We start from the raw sequence: 16,043 nt of genomic DNA, 5'->3' as shown, positions 1-16,043 counted from the left end.
TAGCTCCTTTTAAATAAAAATACTCATTTTTATGAAAATTCTTGGTCACTCACAATTTATTTCTTTTTTATTCTAGATTTCCTTCAGGGAACTTTTTCTATTTTCTTTTTTAAGAGTCAGGGGTGAGAGAGAATCTTAAGATGAGCCTTGAGCCTGATGTGGGGCTCGATCTCACAACCCTGAGATCATGACCTGTGCCAGGATCAAGAATGGGATGCTTAACTGACTGAGCCACCCAGACACCGCAAGGAAATTCTTAACATGCATTCATGATACATGTTAGCATAGTGTAATACAGGGTATATAATCTAATATGTCCATTTAAAATCAAGTTGAGTTCAAAGCTAAGTGGGAAGCCAGTGTGTCCATGATATTTATGTGATCAGAGTTTCATTCAGTGGAATGACAGATTTGATCCTACAGAAAAGACCCAGGGTACAATGCTATATGTACAATGTATTTATGATCTACATTTCTTGCACAAATTACCAACTTTCTGGCCTTCATTATAGTTCCCTATAAAATGAAGATAAGAAAATCTGCTCTGTAATTCATCACTGGATGACGAAGATAAATGATCTGTTATGTGTAATATTACTGAGTAAACTTGGAACCACGGCAAGTATAAAATGTTATCCCAGGGAAACCTGGGTGGCTCAGTCAGTTGGGTGCCTGCTTTTGGCTCAGGTCATGATCTTGGGGTCCTGAGATCAAGCCCCATTTCAGGTTCCCTGTTCAGTGTGGAGTCTGCCTGGGATTATCTCTTCCTCTGCCCCTCCTCCTGCCATTGTTCAAATAAATAAATAAAATATTTTTTAAAAAAGCTATCCTAGATTTATCACCATGGAAATGAGAACTTGAGATAATTTCTTATTTCCTTCAATTTAATTGGTATTTGTGTTTTATCTCTTTTCCTTACCTTCATACTTACTTTTCAAGCATCATACCTAATTTTCAAGGATATATTCAAGCATGCCTACTTGCATAAATCCAAGTTACCTAATTGAATGTAAAACAAGGAATCTACTTTTCTGGTAACATCAATCATTTTAGATGATTTTTCTTCTAAGATGATATCAAACATCCAAATAAAAAGTTAGAATACATGTGAAGGAATGAGTTAACTCACTTGCTGACGCATGCATACTTTCTTCTCTGCCCTCATGTGTGTCCCTTGCGTGTTATTCTGTACATATAAAGTCTGCAGCATCCTTACCCTTGCCATGAGACACTTCAATGGTCCATGTGCAGTTTAGGGAGTTTGGGTAAAAATCTGGAAACCCAGGAGAAAGGACTGTCCCACTCTTTCCATGGATGTAACCTCCACAGAGGGCTGAAAAGATAAGGAGAATGACTATTGTAGTATTAAAGTTTCACAAGGATTGCCAGAATACACTACTTTTAAAGCAACATTTGCTTTGCACAAGGACTAAAGGAATATCAAATGTCACCTCTATGAAAAATAAGACAAAATGAAATCTTCCTTTTACTCAAAACTGGAATATGCCATAGAAGGGTGTCCTAAATAGTACATAACCTAGAGACAGAAGAGAGTAAGGAAATAACACAAAGTAAGTGGGAGTGGAATTTTGTGTGGCAACGTGACTGGGCCCTGGGATTCCCAGCCATTTCTGAGAGGACGTGTCTGGATGAGATTAACATGTGCATGGACGGCCCGAGCAAAGCAGACTGCCCTCCCTCATGTGGGTGGGCCTTGCACAATCAGTTGAAGGACTGAATTGGACAAAAAGGCTGAACTTTCCACTAATGAGAAGAAACTCCCCCTGCCGGAATGATTGGAACTAGGACATCAGTTTTGTTCCTCCTTTTGGGCGTAAGCTGAAGTACTGACTCTTTCTGAGTCGGGAGCCTGCCAGCCTTCAGACTAGAATTTACACCGCCGGCTTCCCTGTGTTTCCAGCCTGTCCACTGTGGATCTCAGGGCTTGACAGGCTCAAAGCAGGCGAGTCCGTTCCTTGTGATAAGTCTCCCTCCCTCCGTCCCCTTCCTTCTCCTTCTCCGTCTCTCCCTTATTCCCTCCCTCCCTCTCCACACACACACACACACACACACACACACACACACACACACACTGGTTCTGTTTCTCTAGACGACACTGACGTATATACTCTGAGATTCAGAAATGGTGCAGGTTTGCATTTTTTAGAGCTGCTGGTCTTAGCAGCTCTTCAGTTGATTTCAATCCTCATCAACAAAATCTGGCCTGTTCAATGTGTCTTGGAGATCCATTTTTGAAGGAAGCAAAAAGCTATATATAACCATTTGATGGGGAAGTAGAGACATTTAGAGAATCCGTGTAATAAGGAAGATTCTCTGTTACCGGGTCCTCTCTATGCACACGTTTTAATGTTTCCTTTTTGGAACTGGGCAAGATTATCATTAAATGGCGGATACCTAAAATAATTTTCCTTATTAATATGAACATCCTGAACTGTGACTCCTCAAAACTAGTTCCATAAGTAATATTTTCAGAAGAATTAGTTAATTTGCAAAAAGATGTGATACATCCCATCATGGTCACTCATCATAGGTTTTAAGGGAGCAGATAATCTCATTGAATATGCAAACCACATGGGAAGAGTTATATAAAAATCAGCAAAATAAAAACTTTTTGAGTGAGTCTCAGAATATTTTGACAATGCAAGATTTTCATATCTTAAAATTATATTGACTCTACATTTCATTACAAAAGACGTAAAATTAATATAACATTTGGAATTCATTTATTCAACAAGTAGACCCTGCCCTTGGCACTGGAAATGATGAACAAAATTGACAAAAGTGTTTGCCCTTATAGAGTCAAAAATCCAGCTGAAGATGAAGACGAGAGATTGTGCCCGTAATAACGTGAAGAGCCGATTGTACATGATGTTGGAAGACGATAAGCACCGAGGAAACAAAGGGAGAAGGAAAAAGAATAGCACATTCCCCGAGTTGTGTGGGTTGGCAGCTATCTCGAGCAGGTGGTCGGAGAAGTGTACTTGGGATGTGGTCTTGAACAAATGAGGGAGCCACTGGGTATCTGGAAAGAACTTCACGGAGAGAAACAACCAAGGACAGAGGCCCGAGTGGGCCTGTGTACAGGACAATTTGCAGGACAGAGGGGATGGGAGGGAGCATGAGCAGTGAGGTTGAACAGCTTCCAGACAGTCACATGAGTGAGTGAAAGGTACGGGCTCTGGAGACTCCTGTGTGGGCAGGACAGGGGATCACAGCGGCTTCTGCCTGGTCACTGGCACTGTGTGAGAATGAGAGGAGGGTAGCAGAGGGCGGGTAGGACCCTCGCTGGGATGTGGCAGCAGAGCTGGTGGAAGTGGGCAGGCTCTCACCACGTTTTGAAGGCACAGCCACGGGGGTGTTTCCATGACTGGGACGTGGGCACCATGACCAATGACTGTGGGGGTTTAAGGCTGAGTGTGAAAGAACCGAGCATGGAGGAGACTTTGGGGGAAGTAGGCTTTGAGTATAAACCAGTTCAGTTTCAGATGTATCAAGCTGGATGCTTCCTACACGTCCACGGCGAGTGGGTGCACAAGTTTGGCCGAGGGCCAGAAACAAGAGCACGCGCACAGGACACCATCGATGTGGGGCTTCTGGGTGTGGATAGGGGAGTGAAAGCCCAGGCTGTTCCAATGGCGAGCAGCTCAGGGAGGTGAGGAGCTTCAACAAAAAAGAGGAAAGGAGTGTCCATGGAGTGGGGGCCAGAACCAGGAGAGGGTGCAGCCCAGAGTGCAGAAGCTGCACGTCCGTAACCTTTCATCTGCTGTGATTGGATCTTTGTAAATCAGGGCATTGGCTTCCCAAATATTTATCAAGGATTTAACCATAATGAGTGACACCCTTTGATGTAAACTTGAGATATCATATATACAGTTATTTGTGGTAATCTTTACCTTAAAATCTGCACGTGCTATGGAAAACTGGTAAAAATGAATTTCTATCCAGCTACATTTAAAAACTATAGAATTTATCAATCTCTGCTTCATCCTCTGGCCTCACGCCATCAAAATAAAATGGATGATTATACACGGGGAGAAGTTCGGTGGAAATACATCGGACTACTGATGTTTTCATTCAGCGCACACACGACAGAGGATATCACGGACTAATACCATCAAACTGCCATTTCGGAACAAAGTAAGGAAGTTACTTTAGATAAAGCAAATCCACTGCTCATGTTGAGTCATCTGTGCATATACAACATAGTCTAATTCATCCATTATGAAGATTTTTCAATGAAAGTCTTTTCATCCACAAAGCACACTTTTTTCTTGTCTTTTCTCAGTGAAAAGAGATTTGATATATGACAAATTGCACGAGTATTCTGACCTGATATTGAAGAGAAGAGACAGTCAAATAAGAGACCCGACTCTGTTTTTTTTTTTTTTTTTTTGTCTGACCAGATGCACCCACAGACACCTCTGGGTCTCCCCAGCAGAGCCACAGACACTGCCGCAGATGGTCTGAAAGACGACTGTTGTAACTGTACAAAACACAGTAAGCTTTCACTTTTGCTATCCTTAGGGCTAAAATTTCTTGAATTCTACTTTTCTATTTATATTCCATGCCCACCATTACAGACCCAGAGGCATTATCCTGGAGCTCCCGTGGGCAGGTGTGCAGGGACTAGAACAGACAAGAGAGGTGAACATCGACCGCAGTCTTGCCCAGAGGAGCTGAGGAACCTCCAAAAGGGGTCGAGTTCTACCTTTGGCTGCTTCGACCCATTCATCCATCCAAACCTTCATCCAAAATGATTTCCCAAAGAAGTTACTACTATTCTCTAAGCCCTCCTTTTGGCCCTTGGGCACATAACAGTAAGTAATACAGACAAGTCCCTCTTCTTCCAAAATCCAAGTGGACAAGGCAAATAATTTATAGAGTAACCGAGCATGACTTATTCTAAGAACAAGAATCTTCGCCAGTTCTCAGAGCTCAAAGGCAGTCTAGGTAACTAGAGTAGAGTGGGCTGGTGGGGCTGGCCAGCAATGGCTGCGTGTCTGTCCGTGCAGCAGTCCACTCCCAGGATGCAGACTGCTGCGTAGGCAAGAGAAGGATGGAGAAGTGCAGACTGTCTGAGTCGACCCCGTGTTCACAGACTGCTCTGCGATGGGCTGCCGGTGGCCTGTGCACCGCAGGCTCGTGGGCTGGGGGGGCTCCTGGTGTCCTAGGCAAAGCCCACAGAGCGCCCACGGACTGTGGAGAAGCTTGCTTCCTGTCACCTGATTCTCGCCCTCCCCTGCAGACCACGGTAACCCACTGCCGTGTGCCGACAGCTGTGTCTCAGAGCCCAGCCCTGGCTTTCATGTTCATTTCCACATGTCTGCTCTGTTGAAACGAGAGGCAGGCAAGAGTAAGACATGTAGACAACATCCTAGGCGTCAGGCGTTTTGCACTCGGGAGGTGACAGAGCTGGAGATACCAGAGCGGGCAGGTTCTCCTCTCTCCTGGGGAGATCTCTTTGTTTCCACCAGCTCTAATGACAGACATGCTAGATCTCAAATTCACATGTGAATCACGGGCTCCTTCTGAAAGCTCGGTTGAATTTCCCACGGCTTGCTAAGGCTCTCAGAACTTAACCATCTTGCAACAGCACCGTCTTCATAACGGCCCCCATGTTTCTCACTCATACTTTCTGAAACTAGTGTGTTCCAGGTCTCGCCTGTCTGCTTTACACCACACTCCTGTCCTCCATCCTCCTCCATAAAGACATGAACAGTGGGAGCCCCCAGTATCTTGCCTGATTTGTTTGTCTTTTGTTTTTCTCCGCTTCCCTTCTTTGTTTCAAGTGCTAATAAAATTCTATTTAAATCAGAATCCTAATGGGATGGCATTCCATTCCCAACTATCCAGGAACTCTCCATGCTTTAAGGAGTTACTGATTCTATGCCTTCATTCCTTCAGTCATCCATTTAAACTGTAGTTTTTTCCCCAAAAGACATTCTGCAAGGAGACCCTACCAAGAGAAGCGGGAACAATTTAGAGCTGCTGCATTAAAGCAGAGGCTGTGTTTTCCAAGCCCTGCTGTCATCCTCAGCTTTTCCGCACAGAGAGCTCGAGCCCCACCACGGATCACGGCGTCCTCTGGGTTTGAATCTCGCCGACATAGGCTCATAGCTCTGGCTTGAAGGGTGTCTAACAACTGTAGCTCTTTCATCATCCACAGCAAATGACTCCCTATCCCCCAAATCCTCCAGCCCCGTCACACACCCATGCCTGGACTCTACTACTCCCTCAATTCCGATCCTTCCTCTCAACCTTGTTCCCAAGGATGCATCAGGACACCTGCCTCCCAGGACTGTAACGACTCCAAATTGCAGCTATGATCTCGTCCATCTCTTTGTTCCCAATTTTCCTGATAAAACAGTTGTCATCGTGCTTTAAAAAATAAATCTTTCTCTTCTCTATGCTGATAGATGAGAAACTTCTCAAGTGTGTGGCTGCAAAGACGGTAGATCTCCGAAGTATGTTTATGAAAGGATCAGCTGTTTACAAAAATATTTACTGAATGAACAAATCTTTCCAGAATTTTTCTTGCACTTGTCTTTCACCAAAGAAAGAGGGAGAAAACGTACTCAACTGCCCGTATTGCTTCTTTGGAACTTGAGTATGCTAAGGCATAACTGGTAAAAATGAAGCCATGCTACGGAAATGGGAGAGAGACTGACAGAGATTGTCTTTTTTCATGGCAATATAAGATATCATAGCTGATTCTTATTTCTTCTTCCATTCCCAAAGTTATGAATTTTTAAAGGTTTAAATATCCTATTGATGAGTCATTTGTCACAATAAAGACCCAGGGGGTTCAGAGATTGCTTAAGATTTGGAAATACAACAAGAACAATTCTTCTGGTTAAATGAAAACAATCAAGCATGACTGACTAAACTCTTACATCAACTCTAAAATCTCACAGTGTTTGCATCTCTATTAATAGCCTTTGATCATAAATTTATTATCATCTGAAATAGTTTTCAGTGAAGCCAAAACAAAGCAGATAACTTATGTTACAAATTCCTCTAGAAGGGTTAAATTTCAAATTTACATGCACTCGAGTAGGGAGAAAATAGAAGAAACAAATGCATAAATCTCATGTGCTTTATTTTCTATGGAAAATGTCAAATGTAGACTGTCATTTCTACAGCATGTCAGTTCCCTGCAAGCACTAGGAGCCCTTCTCTGTCTGTCCTCATGTCATGTCTCCTAGATAATCTCCTACAGAACATTTTGTTCATTTTCCATTCACTCTACTTCACCAAACCTCTGAGAATTGGCAGAATGTGCCGCCACGTCTATCTGGTCCAGGAGACGGTATCCCTGTCCTCTGCCTAGGTGCCTCCTCTATAGAGGAGACTGGACTGAACGGTTAAGTGTACGTGCATATTTAGGCCACGGTCTGAACGTCTGCATTCCCCCAAAACTCATGTTGGATCTCTAAGGTGATGGTTTTAGGAGGCGGGTGTTTGAGATGTGAGCAGGTCACGAGGGCTGAGTCTTACTTTTCTACAAGAGGCCACACAGAGGCCCCCTGCCCTTGCTCCATGAGATGGCAGGGCCCTCTGCAGCCTCCAACATGAGGTCACAACTCCATCATCACGCTGTCCCTCCGACGTCAACTCCCGCCATCCGGAACTGTAAGCAATAAATTTCTGTTGCTTATTAGCTACCTACTCTAAGGTCTTTGGTTATAGCAGCTGGCACGGGTTAAAGCAGGAGGACTATGGTTATGTGGGGTTATAAGTTTAAATTAAATCAAAGTTCCACTTTATTGAACTGCATATAAGGAGAAAGGACTCTTAGAAAAGTTAATAATGCTAGTGACCTGGCATGATTCCAGAATTCTGGTGACGGCTAAGTGCATCCTCATCCTGGAGGAGGGGGGCCTTTGGGCAACACAATACGCAGGGACAGAAAAAGGCTAACCAGTGCACGCACGGGGTTTGCTCCAGGGGAAGAAGAGGGCAAGGGGGAACAGGTGAGTCTGCCTACGTTGTGTGCAGGGCAGAGGAGAGCATTACCCTGCCCAGACACTTAAGTATTTAAACAACGGAAGTTACCACTGTTAAATCAAGAATACATGGAGAGTATTGTTCTCTTTTGAGAAGAATCTAATTTAAATCAAAATTACAGATCTCAAATGGGTCGGGGCACATCTCTCTCACCTGCACACATCAGTTTTCTTTGCCAGATCAGGAGTCAAGTGAATTGGAGAACCGTTGTGTATTTTCCTACGATGAACCAGGTGCTTTCATCACAGAGTTTAAATTACAGACTCTGCAACTTTTCAACCTTCCCAGAGCTCCCTGAAAAGTCTGCAGTAGACTCAGTTCGCTCAGTAGAAGCAACTCAGAAACTCGGCTGTTGCTCCACTGAGCCGCCCCTAACAAGAACGTAATCAAGGGAACAGCTTATGTGCGTGCCACTCCCAAATTCCATGTTCAGCTCCCGTCCAAAATAATATATATATATATATATATATATATATATATACATATATATATTTATATATAAAATTTGCACAGTGGCGCCCAATAAAGTCATGGGTTTGCATATCTGTTAAATACTCTAACACAATTATGTATATGATTAACCTGCTGCAAATTCTGGATAAATGATTTAATAAACATTTCTTTTAATTTATTTATTTTCAGTGTAACAGTATCATTATTTTTTCACCACACCCAGTGCTCCGTGCAATCCGTGCCCTCTATAATACCCACCACCTGGTTCTCCCAACCTCCCACCCCCGCCCCTTCAAACCCTTCAGATTGTTTTTCAGAGTCCATAGTCTCTCATGGTTCACCTCCCCTTCCAATTTCCCCCAACTCCCTTCTCCTCTCCATCTCCCCTTGTCCTCCATGCTATTTGTTATGCTCCACAAGTAAGTGAAACCATATGATAATTGACTCTCTCTGCTTGACTGATTTCACTCAGCATAATCTCTTCCAGTCCCGTCCATGTTGTTAAAAATAAACATTTTTTTTAAAAGATTTTATTTATTTACTTGACAGAGATCACAAGTAGGCAGAGCAGCATATAGAAAAAGAGAGAGAGAGGAGGAAGCAGGCTCCCCGCCAAGCAGAGAGCCCGATGCAGGGCCTGATCCCAGGACCCTGGGACCATGACCTGAGCCAAAGGCAGAGGTCTTAACCCACTGAGCCACCCAGGCGCCCCTTTAATAAACATTTTGACGGATGTTCAGTTACACATGAATAACAACTAAGTACTTTAAGAGTTAGGCCTTTATCAGATTTTTTGTCCTTGTTATAACTATTGACGATAAAGAATCCTACAAACACAGTTAATATTTTTGCAACTATTTATGATATTCTCTAATTTTTACAAAATTTTAATGAGTCCAATAGCTAGTATCCTTCTGACACTGTTCATTAATCACATGCGTAAATTTTATCTATTTTTTCATTATTAGAGTTCCAATTACGAAAATAAAACATGGTAATAAAAATAAACATAGAGAGAGAAGTCGGAAATCTCTCTTCCCCCTCCCTACAGCCTGCCAGTCTCCCCAGCTGAGGACACTAGAGTTACAGTTTTAGAGAACACCTGTTTTCCATCACTTTCTGTGCATATCCTATGTATGTGCTGTAATTACATACGGGTATATGCTCACATGTACAACAGGCATTATCCTGTGACTCACTATCTCCGTCCTCCAAGAACGTTATATCATTTCACCTTCTTAGCAACAGAGTAGAATGAACAGGCCGCTCTGAAATCCCACAATGCTGTAGAAGTTGACCTTTCTACTTCTCCTCAGATCCAACAGGGTAGAGAAATTACCATGCTTTATTTGCATTTTCCTGAGCCCACATCAGAGTGCCCATATTTTAAAGCGTTTTGGGGTCTGTTGTCTCCTTCTGTGAGCAGCCTGTATGTTTTTCCCCCACAGATCTCATGTCTTACATGTGTCACTGATTTCCCTCCACCCATTTGTATGATAACATGATGTAGAATCATGTATGGACAGAGCAATTATTTTCTGTAGTCCGATCCTTTCGCTTTATCTCTTTCTTTAAAATAGAACTTTTAATTTGTATATAGTGAAATCTGTCAATGTTTTCCAATAATTGTGCCTAAACATGCAAGTTGATCAACATCATTTATGAAACAAGTCTTCCTTCCTCATGGACTTGGAATAATTTCAACCAATTAAGTTCCTATACAGGCATAGATCAGGTATTAGAATGCCTACACCATATCACTCATCTATCTGAATATTTTTGCACGGACTTCATATTAATTAAAGGTGATTTTGGAGATGCTTTGGTCCCAGAGAGAGCCCTTTCTTATCATTCTTAAAAATATATGTTTCTAACACATTTATTAATTTCTATTAAGAATACCAGTTATTTTTAGACTTTATTGAAATTAAAACTCTATTTGTAGATTGATTGATTATCATATGACCTCACTGGTATGAGGAATTTGAGAAACAAGACAGAGGATCACAGGCGAAGGGAGGGAAAAATGAAACAGGATGAAACCAGAGAGGGAGACAAACCATAAGAGACTCTTAATCTCAGGAAACAAACTGAGGGTTGCTGGGGGGAGGGGGTCAGGGAGAGGGTGGGTGATGGACATTGGGGAGGGCATGTGCTATGGTGAGTGCTGTGACGTGTGTAAGCCTGGTGATTCACAGACCCATACTCCTGAAGCAAATAATACATTGTATGCTAATAAAAAATTGTAAAAAAACCAAACCCCTCGAAAAAGAGAGAGTAACTCGTGGTTACCAGAGGTGAGCAGAGGAGAGGGAATCTGATGAAAGTGACCAAAAGCCACAAACTTACAGTTACAAGATAAATAAGTGTTCATGATGTCCTGTGCCATAGGATGGCTAGAGCTACTACTGTTGTATGATACACAGAAATAGCGGTAATAGAGTAGATCCTAAGAGTTCCCGGTACAAGAAGAACTCTGTTTTTTCTTTTACTTTTTTGTATCTATATAAGCTGCACTTATAGTGGTGATCATTTCACAATATATGTAAGTTAAATCATGATGCTGGACAGCCTAAACTTATATGTATTGTATGTTAATTATATCTCAATAAAATTTGGGGAATAAAAGAAAAAATAAATTCCCCCCAAAAAAACCCTCTATTTCTAGAAAACTTGTATATTTAAGTTTCATCCCTACCACTTAAAAATGTACTAAGTGTTCCCACTTATTAGAGTACTCGTTTGTATCCCACTGTGAACATCTAAATTTCTTTAAGATAAGTCTTCGGGGAAAAAAAAAAAAATCCTTCATATCTCCTGTTAGATATACTCCTGAGAGTTTTAGGGTGTGTTGATATTACACTTCTAATATGTCGTATCCTTTGTGGATTTGCCAAACATGACCATCTTCTCTTTCTAATATTTACAATTTATACCATTTTTTAATTATTGTATGAGTTAATATCTTCTGGATAACATAAGTAACATTTCTGATACTGAGAAAGTTGCTCTGTTCTTGATTTCATGGGATTTTTTCTAATACTTTGCTATGAAGTATGATGCTTTCTATAGATAATTCACTTATTTTATGGTTCTCTGTAAGCCACACCTACAACTACATTACAAAATTGTTGAAAAAATGTTATGGTGAAATATAATTTTTTTTTCATGGAAACAGTGTTATAATGTGGTTATAGTTATGGCCAAAGGGCAAATCCCTTATTTTGTTTGCAAATGAACACAAGCAACATCCTTGTGTATCTGGTTAGTGTAACTGCACACAGCCTAGCACCAAGTCGAGCAATTCAGTGGGATCATGAAGAATGTTACTTGTCTTGAGACTTCCCAGAGCAGATCTGTGCAGGGCGGGGGAGTGGCCGGTATGGCCAAGACACCACCTGGGGATCTTCCGAGAAAACGCTTCCCAGTCCCCCCCCCGGGGAGAGCGGCCCCCCAGAGGTGGGAGCTCAGAGGGAGCAGTGCAAAGGGCAGATGGCCTTTGGATGCTTGGACCTGGTCCCGAGGAAAGCCATGTCGGAGGATGTACAACACACACACTCACTCCCCTGGTTCACATGCTATTTTCAACAATTGCCACATGGAGCATATGTGCAGCGCAAAGCTCCCTACGTTTTGGTGTTTGGGCACATGGCTGAAGGCTGCCCCATACCTGTTAATGCTCTGTTCTAAACAGATGCTCTGCCTCCTAGGAAAACACGAGCTAGGTAAATTTTAAGCATTACACGGAAATATTTTTAAGGTGTACAACTTTTCATATCACACTGCCCTTTAAAATACCAGATACCACCCAAACAATTTCAACATTTCCACGTCTCTGCATTCCATTCTGATGTCCTGCTTTGTCGATCTCCACCTACCGTCACAGCTGGGCAAGGCATGGTTCCACTGGTGGTTCCGCTCACAGATCAGGGGCTCGTCATCACTGAGCGTGTATCCTGGATCACAGCTGAATGTCACCGTGGATCTGATGGCAAAATTACTGCCATGCCGATGCCCATTCACGGGGATCCCGGGGTCGAGACAGGAGTCCGACTCCAGGGTCACACCTGCACACACAGAAAGAATGTATTACATACGGAAATTTGCAGGTTTCTAGGGAAAAATAATAAAACCTTGTTCCATACACATATAAAATATTCTGAGACATTATCAGACATGGAAAATTATTCAGGTAAATCCAATAATCCCTAAATGTAAAATAATAATAATAATAATAATAATAATACATTTTCTTATATTTGACCCTGTTTTCCTGTGTAGAGAGATACCTTGTTAACTGTTTACCAGATGACATATAAGTAGTACAACACAGAATAACCCCTATGTCTGAATGTTACTTCTCTTCATTTGAAAACCAGGGAACTGTACTACATGAAGCCGGTACTGTCCCGTGTTCTACCCCTAGCCCTCCCCCCTTCCTGTTGTATTTTATGTTCCAGTTCGATTTTGGCAGTCATCACACTTCAGCTTTCATAGATATGCACACAGGCACCCAAGCCTACACACACATAATGCAAATTAAAACTGCACTGGATCTGATTTTCTAAAATTGCATTCCATACAACCATGCATTTTTCAAATTTGCACTTAAGTCAGCCACTTTTGAGATGGCTACAATTAGCCTATGCTAAAAGATGCTAAAAAGTAAAGTACTATAAAAAGTCAAGTGATTATGATTATGTCATTATAAGAGTTTCTTTTCTTTGTCTCTGAGATTTGTCTTTATTTTTAGAATATATACTTGAACAGATAAGGAAAATGGGACCGGGGAAGAAGATGTCATTGCGATGGTTACGTATTCAAAGAAATAACAATGACTTTGCTAGAGCTATACACAACTCTCTCAACAAGGCTCAGAACATAACAATTATGACCTGGGCTATGGGTCAAAAATCTGAAATCATTACCAATATGAAAACTGCCTAGCTGTCCCCCTCATGATCTTTGGAATAACACTTCTAATCATCGCATAACTTTACGGAAGTCGGAGTTATGTACCTTATCTTAATCCCTCTCTCATTGAGTCAGATACATGATATACAACTGCAGGTGACTTTTTAAAATAAACAATTAGTGATAATATTTCTTCATTAGTACAGCAAAATGGATTCCATAGGCACCTGATCCCAAGGAGGACAGCTGAGACCCTGCTGAAAAATGGGCAGTAAGGAATGTGCCTTCCATGAGATGTCTAGCCCCTCAGAGGTCACCTATCAACCCTGGAATTTCTCAAGCGCTGGGAGTGTCCTTATTGTTCACAGCATGTCTGGGGTCATTAGGACTTCAGGCTACCCTACACTGAGGGGCAGCTGGAGACAGAGTTCAACTATGCAGCCTGTGATTCAATCAACGATGCTTCTGTAATGAAACATGGACGGAATCTTTGGACATAGACACTTCAGTGAGTTTCCCAGATTGGCAGGACTTCACACCGTCACACGTTGTGGCTAGGAGGACATCATTCATGACTCCAGGGGGAGAAGACAAGCGGAAGCTGCGGGTCGGAACTCCTTTCCAGATTCCATCCTATGTGTCTTTCCTTTGCCTGGTCTAACTTGGATCCTTTTCCATAATGAAGGTGACTGTGAGTGTAACAGCTTTTAGTAAGGGCGGAGTCCTTTTATCTAACTATCAGAACTGAAGGGTCTTTGGGCAACACCCTGAACTTGCAGTCAGTTTTGGAATTAGCAAAATAAGCAGATTTTACCCTTTGCAAATCTGTGTGCTTAACCCCAGAGTTTGGTTACAATGGGTAAAAACATGGAAGACCGTGGAAGTGAAGATTTCCAAAGGAAAAAATAAAACAATGACGAGAAAAAGCAAAGTGAAAAAAATACGTATGTAGCACTACTTTCTCAAGAACTTTTTCTTAAATACTCTAATTCCCTAAGAGATAACGTGTGCTTACTGCCTAAACAGCAGGATGTAATGGCCGTGACTTCTTGCAAAGCACGGCGGCAAAGGCATGCGGGCTTTCCTTTCCTGCATCAGATACAGTTCTGCCAAAAACAAGGTGGGCGTCATCTGTCCCCAGACCCTCCCCTGCTCTGCTCCCCTCTCTTGCTCTCCCACCACACACACGTTCATATTCTAAGGTAATGTTTATAACCTCTTCCATCACCGTCGGCAGTCATACTGGATATATGCCGTTTCCAATGGGCACATAAGAATTAGCAAAAGAAGATGGATTAACAAAAGAATTCCCTTGAAAGAAGCTTTGTCTAAGAGATGGAGGGGTCCCCACATCCCTGACGGACCCTTCACAACATCATTCCACTTTGTCCAATGATCCCCAGTGACCACAAAACAACACGCTCACAGCAGCGACAAAATTAAGAGGGACGATCACTTCACGTGACGTGAGGATGACATATTAGTGAACAATATTCCCAATGATATTCATAAACTGTACGCACACTTTGCCCCACACAAATGTGTAGGGGAAAAAAAGAGAAAAAAACATCTGAGGAAACCAAAGCATACACATAGAAACACGGAGTTCTGGACACGTAAAACGGAACTAAGAAATAAATACCATGTTGAAGTGAAAACATTAATCCATCATTCGCTCATTCATTTTTACAAAACAATGGACAGAAATATTAGGTTGTGGAATGTACAGTTACCATATTCCTTTGCATTAAAACGTATTAGAACAGAGGGTACTCGTGAGGAGAGCAGTTGAGTGGGACAACTGTGACAGACCTGATGTCTTTATTTCTCTGGAAATGCACCATATGCAGGGATTTCAAAACAAGACGGCAGCAGGGAGACTGCAGGGCCAAGAGGGTGACATGGCTCGCTAGGACCAGACCTTCAAAATGAACTAAGACCAGTCTGTAAGGACAGCTGCCAATTTACGTTGAAGGAAAAGTGCAAAGTACTTTGAAGCAAGCGTGCCCCAAGGTATTGCTTCCAGCAATCCCCCTCCTCCTGTCCAGCGCGGGTGACAGAAAGAGGAGCTAGCATCCGGGGATTTGGCTGAAGCTTTGGATCCAGGAGGATTCCTCCCGGCTCTTCTGTCCTTGGAACTTAATAGGACGATGCATTTTTTGACACTGGCTATGTAAATCCACTCCTGTCCTTTGGCCCCAAAGACGTGACTGAATAAACTTGCTCTCCGTTGAATAAGAGAAACTGATGACTTCGAAGCCTTCCAGGCACAGATTATATTAATGTACATTTGATATAAGCAAAGTTCTGCTTAACTACCTGTTTTAATGCGAGCTCTCATCCCAGGAAGGGGATGGACAGTCTGAGTATCTTTCATCTCCCCATGGTGGTCACTTTCCACAGCCTTTGCAGGATCTGCACTAGCAGTTACAATCCCATTTTACAGAGCAGGAAACAAGCCGAGAACTTAAGTGAATCGGTCATGTTCAATCGTTCCCTGGGACTCACAACTCAGCCCCAGCCGGCTCTCTCCCTCGCTCACGTGGGCATGCGTGCCCGTGCCCACAGCACGGCTGATTTCCCAACGGCATGGCATCCATACCCACTACATCCCAATCAGCTTTCCTTTTGATCTCAAGAAATATCAT

General features: G+C 42.5%; 1 protein-coding gene across 2 annotated transcripts in view; it reads right to left on the bottom strand.

Annotated features, from left to right (window-relative positions):
• Nucleotides 1–16,043, bottom strand: part of CSMD1 (CUB and Sushi multiple domains 1) — a 1,947,613-nt gene that overhangs the window by 345,103 nt on the left and 1,586,467 nt on the right. For both annotated transcript variants that reach the window (XM_059156007.1, XM_059156008.1), the window contains exons 18-19: nt 12,360–12,548; nt 1,217–1,333 (exon numbers count right to left, since the gene is read on the bottom strand). In XM_059156007.1, the coding sequence (XP_059011990.1) occupies nt 1,217–1,333; nt 12,360–12,548 (306 nt within the window). The remainder of the gene's footprint in view (nt 1–1,216; nt 1,334–12,359; nt 12,549–16,043) is intronic.

Source organism: Mustela lutreola, chromosome 18 (assembly GCF_030435805.1).
Source record: "Mustela lutreola isolate mMusLut2 chromosome 18, mMusLut2.pri, whole genome shotgun sequence".
Classification (NCBI taxonomy): domain Eukaryota; kingdom Metazoa; phylum Chordata; class Mammalia; order Carnivora; family Mustelidae; genus Mustela; species Mustela lutreola.
Note: the sequence above shows the minus strand (reverse complement) of the source record. Positions and strands in the feature narration are given on the sequence as shown.